The sequence below is a fragment of the Paroedura picta genome, chromosome 9, assembly GCF_049243985.1.
Source record: "Paroedura picta isolate Pp20150507F chromosome 9, Ppicta_v3.0, whole genome shotgun sequence".
Taxonomy (NCBI): domain Eukaryota; kingdom Metazoa; phylum Chordata; class Lepidosauria; order Squamata; family Gekkonidae; genus Paroedura; species Paroedura picta.
In genome coordinates, this window is record NC_135377.1 from 32399183 (window position 1) to 32420706 (window position 21524).

Consider the following 21524-nt stretch of genomic DNA (forward strand, 5'->3'; position numbering starts at 1 on the left):
ATGTGGTAGCTGGAGATCTCCAAGGTTTACAACTGATCTCCAGGCAACAGAGTTCAGTTTACCTGGAGAAAATGGCTGCTTTGGAAGGTGGGCGTTATACTCCACTGAAATCCCTCCACTCCCCAAACCCTGCCTTCCTCAGGCTCCACACCCAAAATCTCTAGGTATTGCCCAACCCAGAGCATAATAGGACTGTAAAGAAGCAGAAAGCAATAGTATGTCCAATTTTAATGCAAAATAATTAACTAATGCCTAAATCTGAATAAGTGATCTGAATAGGCCTAATTGAGGAGGCAACAGGGAAAAATACCATACCTGACTAAACAGTTGTTCCAAACAACCATGGAGTTTGTCTTGCTTATCATGAGAGATGTGAATACTTAATGGAAGTTCATCACCTGGAAATTAAAATGATAGTTGATAACATTACTGGCTTTAATGGGACTAGATTTGGTAAAAATTACACAGAAAGAGTGCTGTGCATACTGGCTACTACAAAGATTTTTAGGTAGTTTTTATAGAACGGTTTTCCTGGTATTGGATCCAATAAACATCTAATCAAAGGAGATCTTCCCCTGCCTTTCTACAGCAGTCACTGTGACCCTTGAAAAATCAATGGCCATAGACAGAAATGCCATCCTGTATAGGATTCTGCAGCAAAGAAGGAATCACCAGTCCTCACTTTTCTGCCAGCAGGCTTCTACCGAAAGAAAAAGCTTTATAGAAAAGAGGAAACAAAGGACAATGAGTTGGATCCAGATCAGGAAGTAGTGATGAGAAAGGTAAGACCCATTATGCATGGTGGTAGCTACTCTGCCAGCTGTTGTGGCACAATGGCCCCATGCATGCAACGCGGGACTGGAAGCGCCAGGAGTGCAGGTAAGCAATGGCAGCGTCTGGAGGAGAAGTGGGGGCAGGGGGCCTCCACTGCAGGATGCTGGGGAGCAGCATGCTGCTCTCTCACCATGGCTCCGCAGAGCCGGCAGAGGCGAGAGGCATCCCTGCAGGGACACCATCGGTCGGGGGAGGAGATGGGCCAGAAGCCTGGCTCCTCCGATTATGCATGGGGCTCAGGCAGCCTGGCCCTCGCCTGTGCCCTCAGGAGTCCTGGGACTCCGGAAAAACCCATGTTTCATTAACACGGGTCTTCCAAGGGCCTGGGCTGGGACAGGCCCATGCTGGCAGTGGCGGCGTGCATTATCGGGGATTTTCCCCGATGACCTACCGCTGCCAGCACGGGCATTCTGCCCCATGCACAATGGGCCTAAGGGGGCAAAGTCTTCTATTTTTCGCTTTCCCTGCAGCCTCATGACCACATAATTTACTCCACGTGGGTTCTTCCTACAACCCTGGAAATAAAATTTCTTGGAGTCAAAAAGAGCTGCTGCTGGAGGCAATATAAAGCAGGGAATATTCAGAACTGTTAGCACTTCTCACTGACGTGTTGCTGGATCTAGCCCAATGTTTCCTAATGCATCCTCATTTCTATGGTCTTGCTCTCAAACGATCATAGGATCCCACTTCTGGAGATTCCTGGAAAAAGCCTGAAAGCTTTTGAAACCCTCCATGTTCACTATTTTCAAAATTTGCTGAACTTGCAATTTCACTCGTAACTTTGCCTAAACAGACTGTCAAAATGTTAGTAAAATAATAATATGCTACTTCTCAAATCTTTTTTAAAAAACCCTATTTGTGACAAGAGAAAATTGGTACTATTCAACAGCTGCTCATAATAATATCACAACCATTGTTGCAGTACACGGCACTCAGAAACATGACAAGTTGCACAACTGAATGCTGCTTCTTTCATTACATTCAAAATTGTAAACTGAATGAAAGGAAAATACGACTTCCCCACACTGGTGTTGCTAGTTCAAGGAGCACTCTCTGGATTCTCCATAACCACCAAACAATGAACTCATCCCAACCCCTCAAGAATGTATATAAAGCTCCTCAGTCCCTGCATCATGACTGATAGAACGGAAAAAGTATGCCATAAGAATCAGGGCCTTCACATTCCTACAAATCAATCACATTTTACACGTGTATGGTCTCACACATTCAACTGCAAGATAGGCACCAGAGACCAGTAATGAATGGGCCCAGTAACAATAGACAAGAGTGAGTTTTGTATGCATTCCTTTATGCTAGCAGTACAAATTTTTATTTTTGCTCCATATGATGCAGTAGAGTTGATAAAAACGATGGTGATTCTTTCAATTGCTCTACCTAATAGTAAACTAACAAACGCCTTTGAAACCAGCATAATCAGATAATCCACAGGCAAAAAATGTTGGGTTTCTACTTACATGGGATATTTCCCAGGCAGGCAGAAAAATAGGACCATAAATTAACTAAAAAGTAATTCTGAAAAAATCAGCCTGACAAGGACTAACTGTGTCTCAGAAGAGACAAAACACTGAGACCAGATGGCTCCAGTTAAAGAAAAAAAGAGGGAGGAAAAATCCTCACCAAATCTTGAAAGTTTAGATAATTCTGAAGGAGAAGATTTCAGGAAGTGGGATTTGTAAATCATTGCACCTTCTTTACCTGCATGCCACAATTTTGAACTTGCAGTTTGTACCAAGGCTACAGAAAAAAGTTACTAATTCATACTAACCATTCTTATGATGGGTGACAAATACTTCACTTAAAAAACCCTTTAAAATATTACCTTTTGTTCTGTTTTAAAAAAAGGGGGGGAGGTAAAATTACCTGAATCCATTTCATCACTGTGAAAGTAAGAACTGCATTGGCTACTACAAATACTGGTAAAAGAAGCAATTGAATTCCTGTTGCTGTTGCAATCACTGAATAAGAAAAAGAAAACACACAAATATAAATCTTTTTCAGAACACATATTAATAGGGATTTTTCACATATTTTATTTCCGATCCAGACATCTCTGTGTAATATTTTGCCAAAACTGTTTGTGCCCTTAACCACACAGTAACTTTTATTTTACTTTTCATGAAGAAACTAGCAGAAAAGCTCATTGTAGAGAAAATACAACAGGTCCCAGCATTCCCCCCAACCTGTGTAGGCCCATGAGGCCAGGCCAGGCTGTGGCAGGGCTGCTTGGGGGGGGGGTGCTGACAGGGTCTTGTTCTCTCCCTCCCCCTCACCCAGGCAAGCCCACTGAGGCCTAGCCAGGCCACAGCAGGACTTCTCAGGGTTGAGGGTGTGCTGCCGAGGGCTCCTTCCCACCCAGGGCCACAGTCCTAGGCCCACCCCACCTCCTTCCCAACTCCCTCCTTCCCAGCTCCCGTTTGCTGACTGGCTTACCTTTTGCAATCAGACCAGTAGAGTGGACTGGCACTTCTTCTACATGGAAGAAGTTGGAGGGGGATGTGGCCAGGAGTGGGGCAGCCTACTTGATTGGCCATTCTTTGGACAGACAGCCAATCAGGTAGGTGATGAGTCCCACCAACGCAGTCAGGCTTTATTTATGTTACAGATAGTGGAGATTTTAATGGTACTATTATTTAAAACTAACTAAAATAATACCTCAATGAGATTTGTCGACTATAATTAAATGGTTGATAAGTATAACAAAAAAGCATAATTGAATTAAAAATTCATATTTATATGTACTAAAGATGGAATGAACAAGCTAGGAGAGCCAGCTTGGTGTAGTGGTTAGAAGTGTGGACTTTTAATCTTGCAAGCTGGGTTTGATTCCACACTCCCCCACATGCAACCAGCTGGGTGACCTTGGGCTTGCCACAGCACTGATAAAGCTGTTCTGATGGAGCAGTAATATCAGGGCTCTCTCAGCCTCATCTACCTCACGGGGTGTCTGTTGTGGGGAGAGGAAAGGGAAGGTGAATGTAAGACTCCTTTGGATAGAGAAAAGCGGCATATAAGAACCAACTCTTCTTCTATATTCATGTTCAATATCAACAGTGCTATGCATTAGTTTACAATGGATGGAGATAAGACATAGTTACCTATATGAATCACGGTTGCTAATAGTGTCATGACCAGAATCTTCCTGCTCATCACCAGCTACACTGAAGCACACCTTTTTACCATTTCGTTCTCCTTTTTCATTATCACTGTCTGTCAGTGGTAAGGACTCATGTATTTTATGTTGTGATTTTGGAGAACATGTTATTGAAGAGAGGAGGCTGAAATATAATATTCAGTTGTATCATTTTTAATTCAAAAGTAGTCTACAAATATAGTACATTCTACTAATATTAATACTTGGGGTTGCTTACAAAGAAATAGCATGCACTGAATTTTGAATGTTAGGCACAAACAATACGGACATTGTTCTGAGCAAAACACAACCTTTATTTGTAGTGTTTGCATGCCTCCATAGTTTCCCAGTAGGTCAGAGATCACTTGAGGTCCAATGGTGCTTGTTAATGAGGCAGATACAGATTAAGCACTCTTAAAACAAGGTGTAGGATAATGTCAAATAGGTCATTGACCTGTATAGCCTCCTTTATCTTAGAAAATGCTTGAAGATTTAGGGTGGGAGTTTGCAGAGGGCAGTTTTGGAAGAACCTTAAAAGAGATTTGACTCCATAAACTCCACCTTCTAAAGCTGCCTTTCCATCCAGGGGAACTGCTCTTTGTATTCTGGAGACCCATTATGATTCCAAGAGATCTTCAGGCCCTACCTGGCAGTTGATAATCCTACCCTGTTATCCTGTGTTAGGGTGCCAACCTCTAGGTATTAACTGGAGATTTCCTGGGATTACAACTGATCATCTGGTGACAGAGAGCAGTTCACCTTGGGAATGTGGAATTTATGGCATTATAGCCCCTCCCCACCCTCTGCAGACCCCATTCTCAAAATTTCCCAGCCAAGATCTGGCAACCTGCCTTACTGCGATGCACGAATTTGGGAGTGAGGGAAGAGAGAGAGAAACCTTACCCTCATTTTTCCTACTACTCCTTTTTAAACAAATTTAAAAGCACTTGTGTATGTTTTTTTTTTACTCTGCTTTCTTATAGAACAATTGAACGTCCAATCAAAGTTCACAAGGAATAGGAATAAAAAGCCTGGTGATCCCAAGTCTTAAAATGAATATACTGTTTCAGAAATAAATCTGTATTGTTCATAGATTCTCCCATTAGATCACTTATTTTGCCAACAAGAATTTTATATAAACACTTAATGTAAGATTCCCTTGTGTATTGCTAACATTTGCGGTTTATGACTCACAGTACAGTCACATGAAAAAACAGGAAATTGTTACAGAAAGTTTTCATCACATACACTAGGGAACAGGAAAGCAGCAACAGTGACAGCTTGGTAGCTAGAATGCTTCTGAAATATTAACTGAACTTTCAAAATGAAAATATTGATCAAAAGAGATTGATGATTTTGTATAATTTATAATTTATAACATTTTTCTTGGCTTAGCCTGTAGTTAAGCATATTTCAGGTTTAGAATGTTTCTGCTATAGTTTTAAATTTTTACAAATGCTTTGAAATTAGCATTATTAACACTATAATTAATAAAAAACAAAACATTGGTAAGCAGTTTCCATACCATTTCAGAGCTACTTACTATGTTTTTATCACTATTGTCCTTAATAACAATTGAATCGACATAAAATATTTATGTGTGGAAACCCTTGGATTTGGGTTTATTTAAAGGCAAACATTTTCCAGTAGTGCAAGTTTTAGTATTTCACTTTTTACTACATATTTCATTATGTCACATAATGAAGCCTAAGGAGAAACCTCCTATCACAAACTCTTTGCTCTTCTAAAATCTTTTATATGTTTTATTCCATGCTTCTTTCACTGATAAGGAAACTGCTTTTCCTTTTGTGAAGTATTCTAAAATCACAATGGTTAAGTGAAAACTATATCTCAGTCTACCTTCTGTTTTATCTGATTGCAGTATTACTGCCAAACTAGTATCTTGAAACAGCAGAGTCTCCTACGTTGTACCAGATTATTTTTTCCCAACATGGCATCTTTACATGGACTTGTTTCACTAATCTGGTCTGCTATATTTTAACATGTCTGAATCACAGTGGTCTCATTTAGTTTTGCTTCTCAGTTCAATTGTTGGTTGTTTTATACCAAAACCCACTGTAATTTTGTAATTTTGATTTATTTTTTTTAATGTTTCTTAAGCCCCCAAAGCAATGTAAGAAACACATAATTTTCTGAAATAATGGGCTGAAGCCTGTGAAGAGGCTTCGTGGAAGTAAGGTTGCTACGTGGAAGCACTGTAGTTATTAGTAGTACCTCTCAGGAACTTATTTTGCCACTGTCAAATATTCAGTCATTTTGTTTGACCGTTCCATAAGGTTTGATGGAGTTTCTTTTTTTCCATCTTGATGCTTACAGAATCCATGTAGCTGTTACCACTAGACATTCTAATATTATTTGGTACCATATTTACTAACATACATATGGGATCTAATACAAATTTAATTTTCAGTATCTTATGCATCTCATTATGAATCACAATTCAATATCTCCTTGCTTTTTTACAAATCCACCGCATAAGATATAATGATGCATTTATATCCTGACATTTCCAGCATTTCCCATTATAATTCTTAGCTGCTTTTGCTATATCTTTAGGATTAATATACCATCTAACAACAGTGTACCAATTTTCTTATAAGATTTGACATTCAGTAAATTTCAGTTCATTGACCCATTGATCTATGTTCATATTCTCTCCAAAATTCAGAGCCCATTTAATCATGCAATCTTTAACTTGTTTTGTCTCACAATCATACTGCAATAACAGTTTATAGATTTAACCTAACAGATGTTTTGTATCACCTGCTATTTTTCATAAGCAGTTTTTTCTCTTAATTGACCACCTTTGTTTATATGTTCTTCTTTCATTTGAAACTATTTAATAATAGATAAGCCATGGTATATTTTCCCCTTCTTCCTTTAACAATTTGCCATTCTTTTATTTCCCCTTGTTTATGTACAATATTCTCGCTAGTTATGTATTTTTTTTCTTGAACGTAAATAATAAAGAGGTCAGTGGTGAAAATGCATTTAAACTATGTCTTTATCAAACTGTCCCTTACATTTCCCATCTTATTTCTGTATAGGGATTTTTTTTACCTATAAACAATTTAGAATTCCCTTTTTGGTGTCCATTGTTTCTAATTTGTCATTACTACCTTGTAGATCAGTAATCCAATGTTATCCAAACCAAAGCCACTGCTTGTCTATATAAATTAATATTATTTATATAGTCAGTGAGGGTTGTTGGTTTTTAAAAAAATTGCACAGGGACCATGTGACAACACAAGGAAAGTTTCCTCTTACAGCAAAGGAATATGTTAACATACAAAATACATTACTTACTCATCTATTTGAGAAACACAATTTTCCACCTCTTTCAGTGCAGCATGCAACTTGCACAACAATTTCTGATAGACATCTTGTGTTTCCAGATCCTCTTCTTTTAACAGGTATCTCAAACCATGGCCATCCTGTTGACCTAAGGAATGTCCTGATGGAGCTGCCATTGTAGTAATTGTATGTTGGATATAAACCTTGGGATTCAGTTTTCCTAGGCATGATGGAAATAAAATGAAATGTATAAAATATATTGCAGGGTATACTGAACTATATAGCTATAGCTCCACACGTATGATCAACTGAGTCATATATCAAATTAAGAACCATTTAAAATTTTACAAAAAAGTTACCATGTGATCATATAATCACATTCACAAAGGCATCACTGGTTGACTAGACAGAGAAACCAGTTCTAAGCAGGAAAAAATACAGTGGAAAACAGGCAGACAAAACAAATAGCCATAAAAGGATTTAAAAGTTTAACGTTTCCTTATTTAAGGTTCATTAGAAATAAAATCATTCCCCTTCTTCAAATACTTTGGATTTGATACTCAAAAATTAGATATAAATTCAGTACAGGACGGCTATTCTTGAACTTTTCATACACCATGATGCCCACAGGGTGAGGACAGAAGTCAGACCGATTCTGCTCAGAGGCATTAAACTTGCACTGCCTCATGCTTGCAAACGGCAATGCATTTGCAAGTTTCCTGACAGGAGACACTGCCTGCATTTTCCCTCTGCCTCATTACAGCTTTTTGCCTCAAGACGAGATGGCAAGGGAAGACAATGCGAACCTGTCCCCATGGTCCTCAACTTGTCAATCACCGCAAGTCACCAATCCTAGCACAGCAGTTGTTTTGGGGGTTCAAACTTACATCCCTCCGAGCCTCAAAATTAATTTTTAAAAAGGCACTTCCATGTTGCTATGGAGAAATGCCATAACGATAAAGCAACTCCCCCCCCCCTTATTTTTTTGCGATTCTTCATGTTTTGGTCTCTGTGTTTCAGTAGATTTGAGAGAGGCTGGAAATGGTAACTGGACCCTGATGAGTGATTGTGTGTGAACAGAAAGGCTTAAAAACAAAGTGCATGTACATCTGGCTGATTGGGAGAGGGCTGTTTTATTACACTCCCCTCCTTTCTCCATTAAAAAACAAACAGCAGAAAACACAAATGGGAATGTGTGTTGGCTGCCCGATCTCAAAACCGATGAGGACAATGCACAGAAGATTTTAATTTAACTTGTGGAATGTAGCAACGTGGACCGCACCATTTTATAAACAAAAAATTTTCAGAGCAGGAAATAAAGAATGCAGGGCAGGTGCAAGGGTGGGCAAAATGCTGCAGGGACTGTTGCGCATTTCTCCCTCCACACGGGCTTGCCCCTGGTTGCTCCCTGATGTGAAGTGCTATAAGAAGTGACAAATACAGCTTTGGCGATTTCCCTCATCTTGAGGCAAATCTGGCCAAAACTCGCAGCAGCTCCTGCACAGCCTTGGGTTGCTGCCGATGTCATGTGGAAGCAGCACTAAACCCCACCAGCAATGAGAGACTGTCCAGGGGCAGATTCCTCATGTGGAATTGACCTCAGTTTTGCCCTTACAAATGAAATTTGTGGAATTGTGGAATTGATCTCAGTTTTGCCCTTACAAATTCAGATGAAATGCTTCATTCCCCTCAGACAAAGGGAATGATCGCTTTTCAATTATGCATAAAAAAATTTGAGGTAGGACCTAAATCTGTTTTTTGTCACAGGCAAGCCCAGACATTTATCAAGTTATGCCTTCCTGGGATCTATTTCTTCATCACATTAGAGTAGGATAGAAAGTTGTGAACTAGCAAAGTTGTGAACTATTTATAGCTCTCAAACTTTCACAGTTAAACTAACAGCGCAGCTATGGCATTCTCAAGCACTTTTGTTACTATGGTTACATTTACCCGATAGATGGAAATAAGATCATATCTTGAAGCTTACCTTGGTCGGTTTGTTTGTTTTCTTTTTCATATGAAGAATGTTTTCTGCTGTCTAACTGAACACCAAAGGCACTACCAACTGACGTTGATGTTTTATGGTATGAAACTTCCATCACATTAATATGACAATTAGTTGGACAAAAATCACTGCTGTGTAAAGGTGAGATCTTTGATTTAGCTTGCTTAAAGGTAGGCCAAGCTCGGTTTTTTAAAACTCGTGAAAACTGCAGATGAGGAAATAAATGAAAACTTAATACCATCAACACCGACAACCTGAGCTATATGTGTTTTAAACATCATACACATTTAGTTTCACAAATGTATTTTTCAGATGGGAGAAAGTTTCTTTTTGGTAGTTCAATTGCATGTGATACTAAAAATGAAAGGCTTTCCCCCTTCCTTGTTATGCACTCTAGTATTACAATAGTGAGTGTGCCAAAAATACTTTGGCAGAGAGATTCCCATCTTACCGTGTTCTACCTCTGAAGATCCCAGCCATTGTTACTGGTGAAATGTCAGAGACTAATACTACCTGACCATGCCCACATAGCCCAGAAAATTCACAGTAATTATATCTTCTTGGAGGGGGGGGGGGGTTAGAAAAGCATGAGGATTACTGTGCTTATTTATGTTATAAATAATAATATGTTAATAAAAACTGCAGGAAGCCTCTAGGCTTCTATTTATAGCTCTCAAACTTTCACAGTTAAACCAACAGCACAGCTATGGCATTCTCAAGCACTTTTGTTACTATGGTTACATTTACCTTCCTAAAAGAACAGCATAGCTATTCTTGTAATAGTACATGTTACTAACAGTCATCAGGAACAATAAACATTTTAAAATGACAAATCTGCATCACCATTATGGATTCTGAAATGTTCTTATCTGAGAATTTTAATTAACGTGGGAGCTTATAATAAGATATTTTCAGGTACAGTGATTACATATTTCCTTCCCCATGAGGTTATGCCAATGTATTTCCTCTTGACTCAATATGATCTTGCTATTCTTATCCTGGACACTGCACATCAGATTGTAATTCTACTACAGGAAAGGAAATGTATGAAAAGCTGTATGAAAAACAGATAAAAATATCCATCTTTCTTTTAAAAATAAACCTGAGATACACTTTTGTCAAACTGAACTAAGAAGTGCTTTAAATGTTTGGATTGCTCAAAATGTGCAAAATATGATAACCATTCAAGACTTTTAATCTAAAAACATGTAGCAGTTTCACAGCCTTTCAAAAGGGAAAGCATCACTTCAGTGAAATGAAAGTAGATATAGAAGAACTAGGCATCAGTTACTTGAAACTAGCAGGCCATCCTATGGACCAAATACAATTTTCGGATAAGATTTTGGCTTGATTCCTTTGATTAATGGAACTTCCACTCCTGTACCATAAACTTCCTTAATGACCCAGCCAATATGCAGGGAATATATGCAGGGAAGGAAGAAAAGAAAAAAGGGAAACTAGCTGCCAATACAATTGTTGATCAAACATAGATAAAATCTATGTTTAAATAAACCTGGTTATTCCTTTTATCAATTATTTCTACAACGATACAGATTGAGATAATATGTGAGTGATTTTGAATTTATTATCACTCCTATTCCAACCTAAAAACAGTTGGACGACTCAAAAACATGATTATTTTTTCATAATTGTAGCTCCCTTCTGGTAAAATCATAGAAATGCAGGCATATAGCTGGATTGACTAAATTCTATTAAATAGAAGTTTAAACAATAATTTTTTATTCTATCATGGGAAAATGGATTATCCTTACCTTTTTATAGCTAGTGATTCTTCTGCAGATGTGCTCAATTTTCTCACTGCAGATTGTACTGAATTTACCTTGAAGATCAGTAGGGATTACTTCATTTAAACTATTTAGGCTATTACAGCTTTGCACAAATTGCTCATCACTTTTTGCTAGTGCTTCAAGAATCTGTAAATAAGAGATATATTAGGTCAATATGTTTAAAATATTATGACTCTGAACATTTGAAAACTCTGAGTATCCATGAAATTTGCCCCCCCCGCCCACTAATCAGCTTGTGCTCCATTATGTGTATCAGTGTCACTAAGGGTTTTTTTTTACCTTCTCACTACTAAAGGTCCCTTCTGGCATCCTCTGGAAAGCTACTATAGGACATACTGAAAATATGAGTAAATTCTCAATCCATTTTGTAAAATTTCATATCAGATTTTACTCTTCAATACAATTTAGAAAAAAATACTATACCGCCCCCAAATTACCTTACAAAAAAAAAAAACAGTTTAGAGGAGAAAAGAAATGGAGAAGAGGTTATTGGATATTTTATCTCTTTAACATTTGTTGTTATAAGTTTAGAAGTTTAATTGATCAGTATGACTTTCGTTTTTTCCCCAAGTGTATGATCATGATACATAACCATTGTTCAGATTAATGATAACTAGGCCAATTAAAAACAGATGCTTTAAATGACATTGATATAATCCTATTGATTAGTAGCAAAATAAGCTGTTTTCATTTCAGAGGCAAATTACTTGGACCTTTCACCTCAGAAGTGTGCGGGGATGGTTGCATAAAAAACTTTTACATCTTTGGTGCTGCTATGGGAAAAAATGTTTGCAGAGGGAAGATCACCTAATTCCTTCACTACTGGATTTTAGTTACTTCCATTCAGGTGGGTATCCATGCTGGTCTGAAGCAATAGAATCAAGTGTAAGTCCAGTGGCACCTTTAAAACTAACCCATGCAGCCAGGTGAGCTGGCCAGATGGTGCAGTACATTTTCTTTTCAGTGACCCTTCCCTTGGGCCCAGTTACAGGCCAACCATATGCTGGCCTGGGGAAGGGTGTCCCGCACATTTCTGCCCTTGTACCTGCTCAGTTCCTCAGCCTCCTCAATACTGTTTGTGGTCCTGCACAGCAAGTCTTCCTTTGTGGACATGGCCTTCAGTGCCTCTACCGCCTCTCCCCCCGCACAGAACCACAAACAGTACCACAGGTGAGTCAGGGCCTCCTGCTTCTGAGAGTAAGCGTTTATGTGCATCTGATAAAGTGTGTATGATCATGAAAGCTTATACCTAGAATTAAATTTTGTTGGTCTTAAAGATGACACTAGATTCAAATTTTGTTTCATAGCTACTTGGCTTACTCTGCTGAAAGGATATTTTTCTGAGTTTCACATGCAGATTTTTTTAAATTATAAACTACCATAACAATTAATTTCAAAACAAAATTTTGAGTCCAATGGGCACTTTTAAGTTCAACAAATCTTTGTTGGTCTTAAAGGTGCTATTGGATTCAATTTTTGTTGGTCTACTTCAGACCAACACGGCTATCCACTTGAATAAATCTCAAAGGGAAAGATAGGGTATAAATGATAGAAAGAAATAAAAATATGTAATGTTTCTTACCTTTGCTGTCAAAGTAAAAAAACCCTTTGGTTCAATCATCTTCTCCAAAACATGACATTTTATTCCAGCAGTACTGTCATATTCATAAACCACACCATATTCCAGGTGTACATTATCCACAGTCAGACTGACATGGTCCTTCCGTCCATCAATAATTGCCATGGTGTTAAGTTTGTCAATTACTTCTTTTAAAAAAGATTAAAATCATATTTTTACTTCCTACTTGTTTTTCACAGTTTTTATTATATTTACTGACCAACATAATTAATGATTAAACAAGATAAGTTAATGTGACAAAATCAATTGTACTACAATTATCATTGCAACATTACAGCTATGAGGTTAAAACTTCAATATTGTTCTTGACAGACATGGGATGACAGAATGTCAAGTTCACCTCAGGTTGTCATGCATTTGCCTTAATCACAGAACTTCTTGCAATCTTCTTAATCCACAGGTAACCCAAATTCCTCATTTACATCAGAGATGGACAAATTCTGTTAGGATAGTGTGGTTAAAAATACAAAATAAGGGCAATGCAAAGGTAGTCAAAAACTTCTGATCAAATTTTCCAAATGTGTTCTATTCTAGATTACTGCTCAAACTTTGCAACTTCAATCAAGGTACAACTTTTCATCCTGGAAGGAGAAAATACCATGTCTTAAATCTCTTTCATCTTTATTTTTCAAGGTAGCAAAAAAGTCAGAAACGTACTGAATCAAATTGAAATGTTGCACTAGATATTGGAGCTATTTTTTTTTAAGATCTGGGTCCACCAGCAGCCAGCAAGCCTCTAGTTTTAGGCACAATTCAAAGTGCTGCTTTTAAAAACCTGAAACCCTGTTTTTAACTGTTAAAGCCCAGCTAGAGTACCTTTTAGAACATCTACTCCTTCATGAGGTTTTACACAGACTGATTCCACTGTTATGATTTCCCAGTATGTTTTCAACCATGTTGGATTCTAAATATAGACTCCAAATTTGCACCTGTGTGGCATGTCTTCTCCCTTTTTTGTTGTTCTGAGCATGTACAATAATGCACTTATACTGTAACACAATCAAAAAAATTTTTTTAATTGCACCCACCCATCTCTTGATTCCTGTTCTTGATTCAAATCATGTAAGCGGGGGGGGGGGGAGGGCTTGTGTTGTTGTGCGCTCAATTACAACGTATGTACGAGAACAAAACACATTGGCTGCCATTACACAACTGTTTATCTGCAATAAAGTTACAAGTGCCTGTTGCTCCTTAAATCATGAAAGTAAAGTGTATTTAGATGCTGGAATAGAAAACGGAGGAGGCAGGGGGGGGAAGAGTCTGCATTTTTGATTTAAGGTTAACTTTCTGAAGCATTCCCAGAAAGCTTGAGCTATTGTTCTTGCAAACTGATGCTATAACGTGATAAGGTTTTTAATTTTAAAAAGAATGAAGGGGAGAGGGGAGGAGAGACAGATAGTAGGTGGAGTTGATACATATCTGTAATGACATCACTGAAGATGGGGATGAAGGAAGCAAACTCAAATCCATAGCTTCCTCATTGGATTACTGTGAATTGCCTTTCAAGGGGAGGGGGAGAAATCATATTTTCTGAGGAGTCTCAGCATTTGGATCTGCTCCTTAAGAGCCCATTTTTTTTGTGTAAAAAGTTTCTTATTCCACGAGACTTTAAGGAAGCCATTTTGGCATATTTTGCAACTGTGAAAACACTCACAGTTTAAGATTAGCTAGAGGGATCTTCTAACAATTCCATTCCATCACCGGAGATATAAGATTGGCATCCACCAGAGAAAGACCTTTTCAGTGGACACCCCACCACAGAAGAATCTGCTTGGCTCATTCACTTGCTAATTTGGAGGCAGACCGAGGTTGGGGGAGAGGCTTGTTTTAATTCCACCAAGTGTGCAATTCTTGAGAAATTATACTGAAAGCATGAAGAATATGCCTCATAGACATTTTTCCCAACTTCAGTCTAACATCAAAAGTAGCCTTTCATTTGACCTACTAACACAGAGAGGCAAAATGCTCTCCTACCTTCTACTTTACAGTCCAATGCATCTTCTTCATCCCCCAAGGGTTTGGAGTTTGTTTTCTGAAGTTCTTCCTGGGCACTCTCAATGCTATTATATACCCATTGAATAGAATCTTGCTGTAGGGAAATAACAATGCTGATTTTAAAATGTATATGCTTCATAAAAATTGTATAGCATAACAGTTTTGCAGGAGAAAACAGCTGACATTTTTACTTGAGCTGAGCTGAAACAGTATCAGATTTTAATTACTATTTTGGGGAACTCCCTGCTTCACTGATTTGCTGGGCTTGAAAGGAACAGAATTACCTGAGATATACAACTGCCATAGTGTTACCTAGCAGCTTGGAAAATAAATCCCTATATTAAAAAATCAACCAAGACAGTCCTCTCCTCACTAGGGATGGGCACAATCTGGAAAAATGCAGCTCTGTTCAGTTTATGGTATACCCAGTTTGCAAACCAGAAACCATTGTGAATGTTTAGGGGCTAAACAAATTGGTTCAGTTGGGGAGGTACATTATGCAGCAGAATGGCCAACAGTTTCGCCAGGAAAACACATGAACTGGATGTCCAGGCAGATCACAAGTGAATGTACATACCCACAGAGGAGCCTGGCTGAGACTTCTCCTTAAATCTCATCCTGGAACCTCTTCACACTGAGTACAAAGTACTTGAAGCTGGACTCAATCCTTGCTAGAAGAAAGCCCTTCAGTTGCACCTAATCTATTTTGAGAGCAAGTTGCCAGCCTTGCACTTTGTCAGCGAGCTGCCATACTGGCTTGCTGCTGCCGCCTCCTGCACTCCAGTGAGCCATCCAGGCTGGACATGGTCAATGGCATGGGTCCTGGTAAGGCCAGCACAAAAGGTTGAGTAGGTTCTTAACTAGGATCAGGCAGCTCATCATCTGATGCGTCCAACTGGCCCTGATCCTCAACTGGATCCTCTGTGGTCATATCTGCATGGTTCCTGCAGCCCAGAGGTTGACCCATCAGGCCCAGGACCACCCTCTGCAGGGGGCATGGGTCATGGCATGTCCTCTATTGTCATATCCAGAGGTGCCAGAGGCACAGGTATGACAATAAGGGCAATATGACTTAATTTGCTTTCACCAGTTTGCTACATGTTCATTGACTTGGTGAGAAAGAACTATAATAATAAGTAAAAATGGCATTAATGCAGATACGGATCCAACTAATACTTAGGGGAGGGGAAAATAAGTGGTAATAGGATTAAAAGTCATCTCTCACCTCAAAAGCATATTTTAATCTTTAAAATGCTGACTAGCAAAAAACTGGCATTAAATAGTTTGACATAGGTTTCCATTCAAACCAAAATAGTAATTGCTATATTATATAATTCAAAGGCAATCTTAGTTCAAGCTTTATTATGCACTTTCTTCTAAAAAGATTACTTCTGTATCAATAGGAGTTTCTTATGACTGAAATATTTTGAAAGAAACCCATTTCTCCATAGAATGTATTTCATGTTAACTACTGCAGTCACAGTTTTCATTCACAAATGATTTCAATAGACTTTTAAAAAATTCAAGTTGTACAAAACTATACTGATGCTTCTTGGGTGCAGAATTCATTCCAACAGTTAATAGTCTTTAAGTAAGGAAACCATGGACTTATAAGCACCAAGGTTTCAGTCATGTCTGCCAGTCTAGTAAGCCTTTTCAAATTAACGTTAACCCATATTTATCAATTGTAGCAATAGTTGCTGGAAACTAAAATGTTAAAATGTGACTCCATTAAAAATAAGTTTTGATATAAAATCAATCCATTGTGACTCACAGATGCATTCTCTCCCACACAGAATTTTCTGTCACCCCCTACTTTCTTGCAGCTGGATGAACTACAAAAACAGTCTATGTTCTGACAAAATTGAAAACACAGTCTGTAAAGGGAAATGTGTGGGATGAAATAAAACTCAAGCAAGAACACTAAGAATCAGAGCATTGGTATGTTGCTTCCACATGAAACATTAAACTAGGTTTTAAATTTACTTCTCTTTTCACAATATATATTCCTGACAAATTCAAAACGTATTTTCTTCACAAAACAAGCTTGAATTAAATGATCCTGCTATTTTACAAAGACTGATCATAATAAAGGATTTCTAAACCATACTACAAATCCACAGCAGAAAGGTCTTTAGGAACAGGAGAAAAGGTCCATGTAGTGCTGCAAAGCATGGCTTTTTTCGCACATGCTTACTAACAACCCTGTAAGACGATAACAGTCCCCAAATATCATTAGAATGATTCCAGAGTTGTCCTACACCAGTGTGAATCCATTCAGAGATTAATAAAATTTATTTAATCATCATTTGAGGCTCCTTCTAAAAGCTTTCCATCTAGTCTTTGACTTGCCACTAAAATCCTTCTTAGGAAAACTTATTGAAGTTGTTGAAGGACATATTTTGAATAAGAACTTAAATCTCTCAATATTCTTTACCCTTTTCCTCTCAGGTTTTACCTAGAAGTCCTTTCCATTATAGATAATCTTCTCTGAATGACAGAAAGGAGTAGAAACTCAGGATGGTATCTCTATCTCCTGCTCCAAAGGAGATTTATTTGAAATGGAAGCATCCCCTTTGATTTAATTTAGTTCCAATATGTGTGCCTCAAATTACAACTTTAAATCAGACAGAGGTTTTGATATAATTCACTGTAAAGTGCTATCTTAATTATATTTATTCGCGTTCATTCCCCAAGCTTATCTAATGTTTTCTCAAAAAGGGAAGAGAGCAACACTGCCTACAATAAACAAACTAAGCAGCAACTTTACATGCATTGGACGTCTGTATTTCCTGCAGGCTGTTAGATGGGCAATAACGCTTGCATGGCTTTCTTTGCTGACATTAATTCCATTCACTTTGATTATACACTGTCCAGGCTGAAGACCAGCAGCAGCCGCCACAGTTCCTTAAAAAAATAGAAAAGTGACCAAGTTAGACATTTCCTTTAAAATAACAGGCTAAAATTTAAATTGTGTAGCTGCCAGTCCATTTATAATCATACTATATTGAACAAGCACTGATGTAGAAACACCAGTGGACTGTGATGATCTCTTTTGTTCAACAATTGATGCTATCCAATTTGCTAGTGCTGAAAACTCATTTGGGAAGCAGCAAGAGAGTACTTCTGAAATCAATATCATTCCCTCTAAACAGGTCAGCAGTATTGCCAAAGCAAACAATGCTAACCACATATTCACAGCAGTGGGTCCACACAGCATAACTATATCCACATCCTGGGTGCTTGATATAAATTCTATGCACCATGGCCACTCCATACCTATCTATACATGTGACACAATCAAGAAGGCTGACCTGCATGTGAAACAGACTGTGCTGGATTGCAACATGGAAATTTTGAAACAGGATTAGGATTACATGTAGGTATTGTCTGGCAGTTCTGTAGAGTTGTATTCAATAAAATCATCACAATAGCATTCAATGTTTTATTCAAAAATACAGTTTAGAAGACTATTACTATATGCACATTTTAAAATGATTTTGCTTATAATAATATATGTCTGTGCTTTAAAAATATATATATAACTTAGAAATCCTGATGCTGTAGCCTAATCATAAATATAAACTAAGGACTGCAGTGGTTATGCATACACTACTAGTTCTACAGGAATACTTATAAAAATAGGCTTCCCAGTTGCAAGAAATTGCTGCCTGGGTTTCAGTTTCTCAAACTAGTTTCTACGTAAATCACACCACCATGTGGTGAACTCAGCATTGTTGCTTGGTGTTCCTGGCAGCTGCTCATCGTAAGTAGTCTTAAAACACAGTGACAGAAGACTATGTGTGACCTAAGTGTTCTAAACATGATGGGTTGGGTGAGATCATTCACCAAAGGAAGGCTGTTTCTGGTAGCAAGTATAATGTTTGCACTGATCCTTTATCTTTTTCAGAATGTTCCTAGATAAAAGTAATTTAATTTCATCCATAGGGCAGTTTAAAAACTTTCTAAATGAATAAAGTAAAGGTGACAATGTCATAAAAGAACAAAGTTATTGAACCTCTTCTCTAATTATTCTACCTGCAATTGGGATGACTTTTTACTTCAGATCTTTTAAAGAAAGCAAACATCAAGTCAAACATCAATTACTTGATTTAATTATCCCCTTGCTTGCTGTATTTATCATATGGCTTTTATGTTCCTAAAAGATATTCGTAATTAAAACTACTTAAATCCCAATGCCTACCTCTTCCAACAGCATGGACAACAGAAGGGCCAAAACCTCGTATTTGGAATCCAAGACCATCCACAGAGTCTGGGATCTTCACTGTCCTGAAAGCAAAAGAAACCTCAGCAGATGCTAACATGTTTATTGCCATTTGTCAAATTAACAAAGACCTATACCTATTCAAAAATATTCTAAAGCTTCAGAAATACCTCACACAGTCTTTTCACAAAGCTTAACTTTGTTAAAACAGTATACACAAGCACTGCTGACACAACTGTTTACTAAACAAGTTATTTCATAATCTTCAAAAATTGCTTGTTTTATAGAAACACTTTATTTTTGCATTGTGTGCATAACAATTCTTTCCATAGTTTCCATTTTCCCATGTTTCAAAGTCATTAAAATGAACAAGTAGATAATTTTAATATTTAATGCAATTATTCAAAAGCACTCACTAGCAAGAACTTAAAATATTTAAAACCCCTTTTCAGTGATTATTGTCTTCAACCAATGACCCTATATATCCTTTTTCCAGATATTTGATGTTTAGTACTAAAGGAACTTCTTCCGTCCTACCAGCATAATATCTATGCTTTTTTAAATGCATTTTGATCATCTTTGCAATTTCCTAAATCAAAGGAATGACTTACTCCCTGGGCTTTGTGCTCACAAGCACCCTGAGGGGTTTTCTGCTGCTTAAACATGCTTTCAGAAAGCTATCCACTTCATTGAAGGGTCGCAAAAAAATTAGGTCACCGTTAATGGCAAAGATCTTTTTGCCAACTTCCAGTCCTGCCATCTAGGTAAAAAAAAAAAGCAAATACAATGTTATTTTAAAGAGACCAGTGATGCACTGTTTTTATTTGATTGCCTAGAGGAAGGCAATAAAAAGGTATGTTATATGCCTACCATTGTAAAATGAACACAATATATTTTTCCTAAAAGGCCAAAATGCTCTACTAAAAGTGCAGGTTTCATAAATTCAGATTACTAAGGCTTTGTTCATTACTTCTATTTATATAAACCTCAACCATTGTAGATTAAGAAATTAAAATTTGTGCAGGATTATTTTAACTGACCTTCCGGCTGCAATCCAGAGACAGAGAATAGTAATACTCTGTAGTAGCCTTTTCAAACCATATTACTTTGAAATTAATTATAGAGCAAGGTTATGAGAAACACTAATAATAAATGATATGTACTAATTGAACTAATGATAAATGATACTAATATAATCACCTCAGCATTTGATCCCTTTTCTACTGCTTTAATTATCAGCACTTTGTTTTTGTCTTCTAAGCCAAAACCATAGCTTCCTTCAGTTGATTTAATCTGGAGAAAAGAATTGAATTTATTTTAGAATAATTTAATAAACAAAATATAAATTATGCCATCATCATCTTTAACCCGCTCCTAGCAGAGCGGATTAAGTATTTCGTTAAGGGCCCTGAGGGTGGGCCCTGTCCGTTATGAGGAAGGGTGCCGATAGGTCCCTTCCCCCGGACTGACAATTGTAGGGCCCAATCGGCAGGCGCGAAGCCCTCCAATTGCCAGTCTGGCAGCAAGGGACCAATTGCGAGCAGCGCGCAGCGCTGGACCGCCCCCCTTCCACCTTGCCTGCAGCCGCACGCCAGCCACCATTTCCTCCGTCACCTCATGCATGGCCGGTTGCTCCCTCGCCCGGCCGCTGCCTCCTCCTCTGGGACAACTGGCCCGGCCACACGCACTCAGGAGCAACCCGCGCAGCTACCCACCGCTGCAGCGCCCGCCCGCAGTGCCACCCGTGCCTCCGACAATGGACCCTCTACTGTACAGACACGCCCTGCCTGGCCTTGGCAACCCCACCCACGGTTGCGCCGCTGCGGCAACGCGCACACGTGTGCACGTCAGTTCTTCTAAGAGGAATCCCCTGGGGGGGCCCGGGGGAGCCTCACGCTGATGACTACAGCCGCTGGGGGAAAGGGACGGGGGAGAGCCTCGCCACCGCCCACACAGTAAGCCGCTACGAGCCCAGGCCCTGGAAGGGGAAGAGGGGACGGGGACACACACACGGAGATATTGATGCACAGGGACAGAAAACCAGACAGAAACACAACACCAGCGAACAAGGATTAAAACAAACAAGCAAGGCTGCCTGGAAGGGTACAAGAAGATATTCCAGGAACACACCGAGACACACATACCGATGGAGAGATACAGGCAGTATGAGAGAGACAGAGACAGACACCAGAGAGAGAAGGACAGGGAACACGCAAGGAAAATACGAAGGAAGGGAGGAGAGAGAGGGAGATACCGGGCTGGGGGAAATACAGGGAGAAGGACAGACAGTACAACACTTAGAACAGATTGCCATGGATGGAAGACACACAGGAGATACAGGCATGGCTGGGTGGCTGGGCAGAAGGATAGGGGGCAGCCAGACAGAAAGACAGGGAGCACGGAGACTTTGCCAGATCAACCCCGAGACAGACAGACACAGACAGAAAGGAGATTCCGGAAGAAGAGAAGGGAGACACACTACAAACTCACTTGCTACCCCACCCTTCCTAGCACCTCTGGTCTTTACACATCGCTGTCCCTGCTCCCAGGGC

General features: G+C 38.8%; 1 protein-coding gene and 1 long non-coding RNA gene across 11 annotated transcripts in view; one reads left to right on the top strand and one right to left on the bottom strand.

Moving 5' to 3' along the window:
- Window positions 1-13814, top strand: part of LOC143844705 (uncharacterized) — a 76715-nt gene extending 62901 nt beyond the window's left edge. For 2 of the 4 annotated variants that reach the window (XR_013234105.1, XR_013234106.1), the window contains exons 2-5: window positions 9324-9446; window positions 11810-11960; window positions 13065-13152; window positions 13287-13814. This is a non-coding gene — a long non-coding RNA (uncharacterized LOC143844705). Of the gene's footprint in view, window positions 1-693; window positions 783-9323; window positions 9447-11809; window positions 11961-13064; window positions 13153-13286 lie in introns of all 4 variants that reach the window. The other 2 variants (XR_013234103.1, XR_013234104.1) reach the window with 2 other exon arrangements.
- Window positions 1-21524, bottom strand: part of PREX2 (phosphatidylinositol-3,4,5-trisphosphate dependent Rac exchange factor 2) — a 125333-nt gene that overhangs the window by 43909 nt on the left and 59900 nt on the right. For 6 of the 7 annotated variants that reach the window (XM_077352211.1, XM_077352208.1, XM_077352212.1 and 3 more), the window contains 12 exons: window positions 20173-20265; window positions 19584-19732; window positions 18952-19037; window positions 17518-17654; window positions 14727-14841; window positions 12696-12880; window positions 11078-11239; window positions 9288-9510; window positions 7313-7520; window positions 3951-4130; window positions 2716-2810; window positions 316-398 (listed from right to left, as the gene is read on the bottom strand). In XM_077352211.1, coding sequence (XP_077208326.1) covers window positions 316-398; window positions 2716-2810; window positions 3951-4130; window positions 7313-7520; window positions 9288-9510; window positions 11078-11239; window positions 12696-12880; window positions 14727-14841; window positions 17518-17654; window positions 18952-19037; window positions 19584-19732; window positions 20173-20265 — 1716 coding nt within the window. The remainder of the gene's footprint in view (window positions 1-315; window positions 399-2715; window positions 2811-3950; window positions 4131-7312; window positions 7521-9287; window positions 9511-11077; window positions 11240-12695; window positions 12881-14726; window positions 14842-17517; window positions 17655-18951; window positions 19038-19583; window positions 19733-20172; window positions 20266-21524) is intronic. The other variant, XM_077352209.1, reaches the window with a different exon arrangement.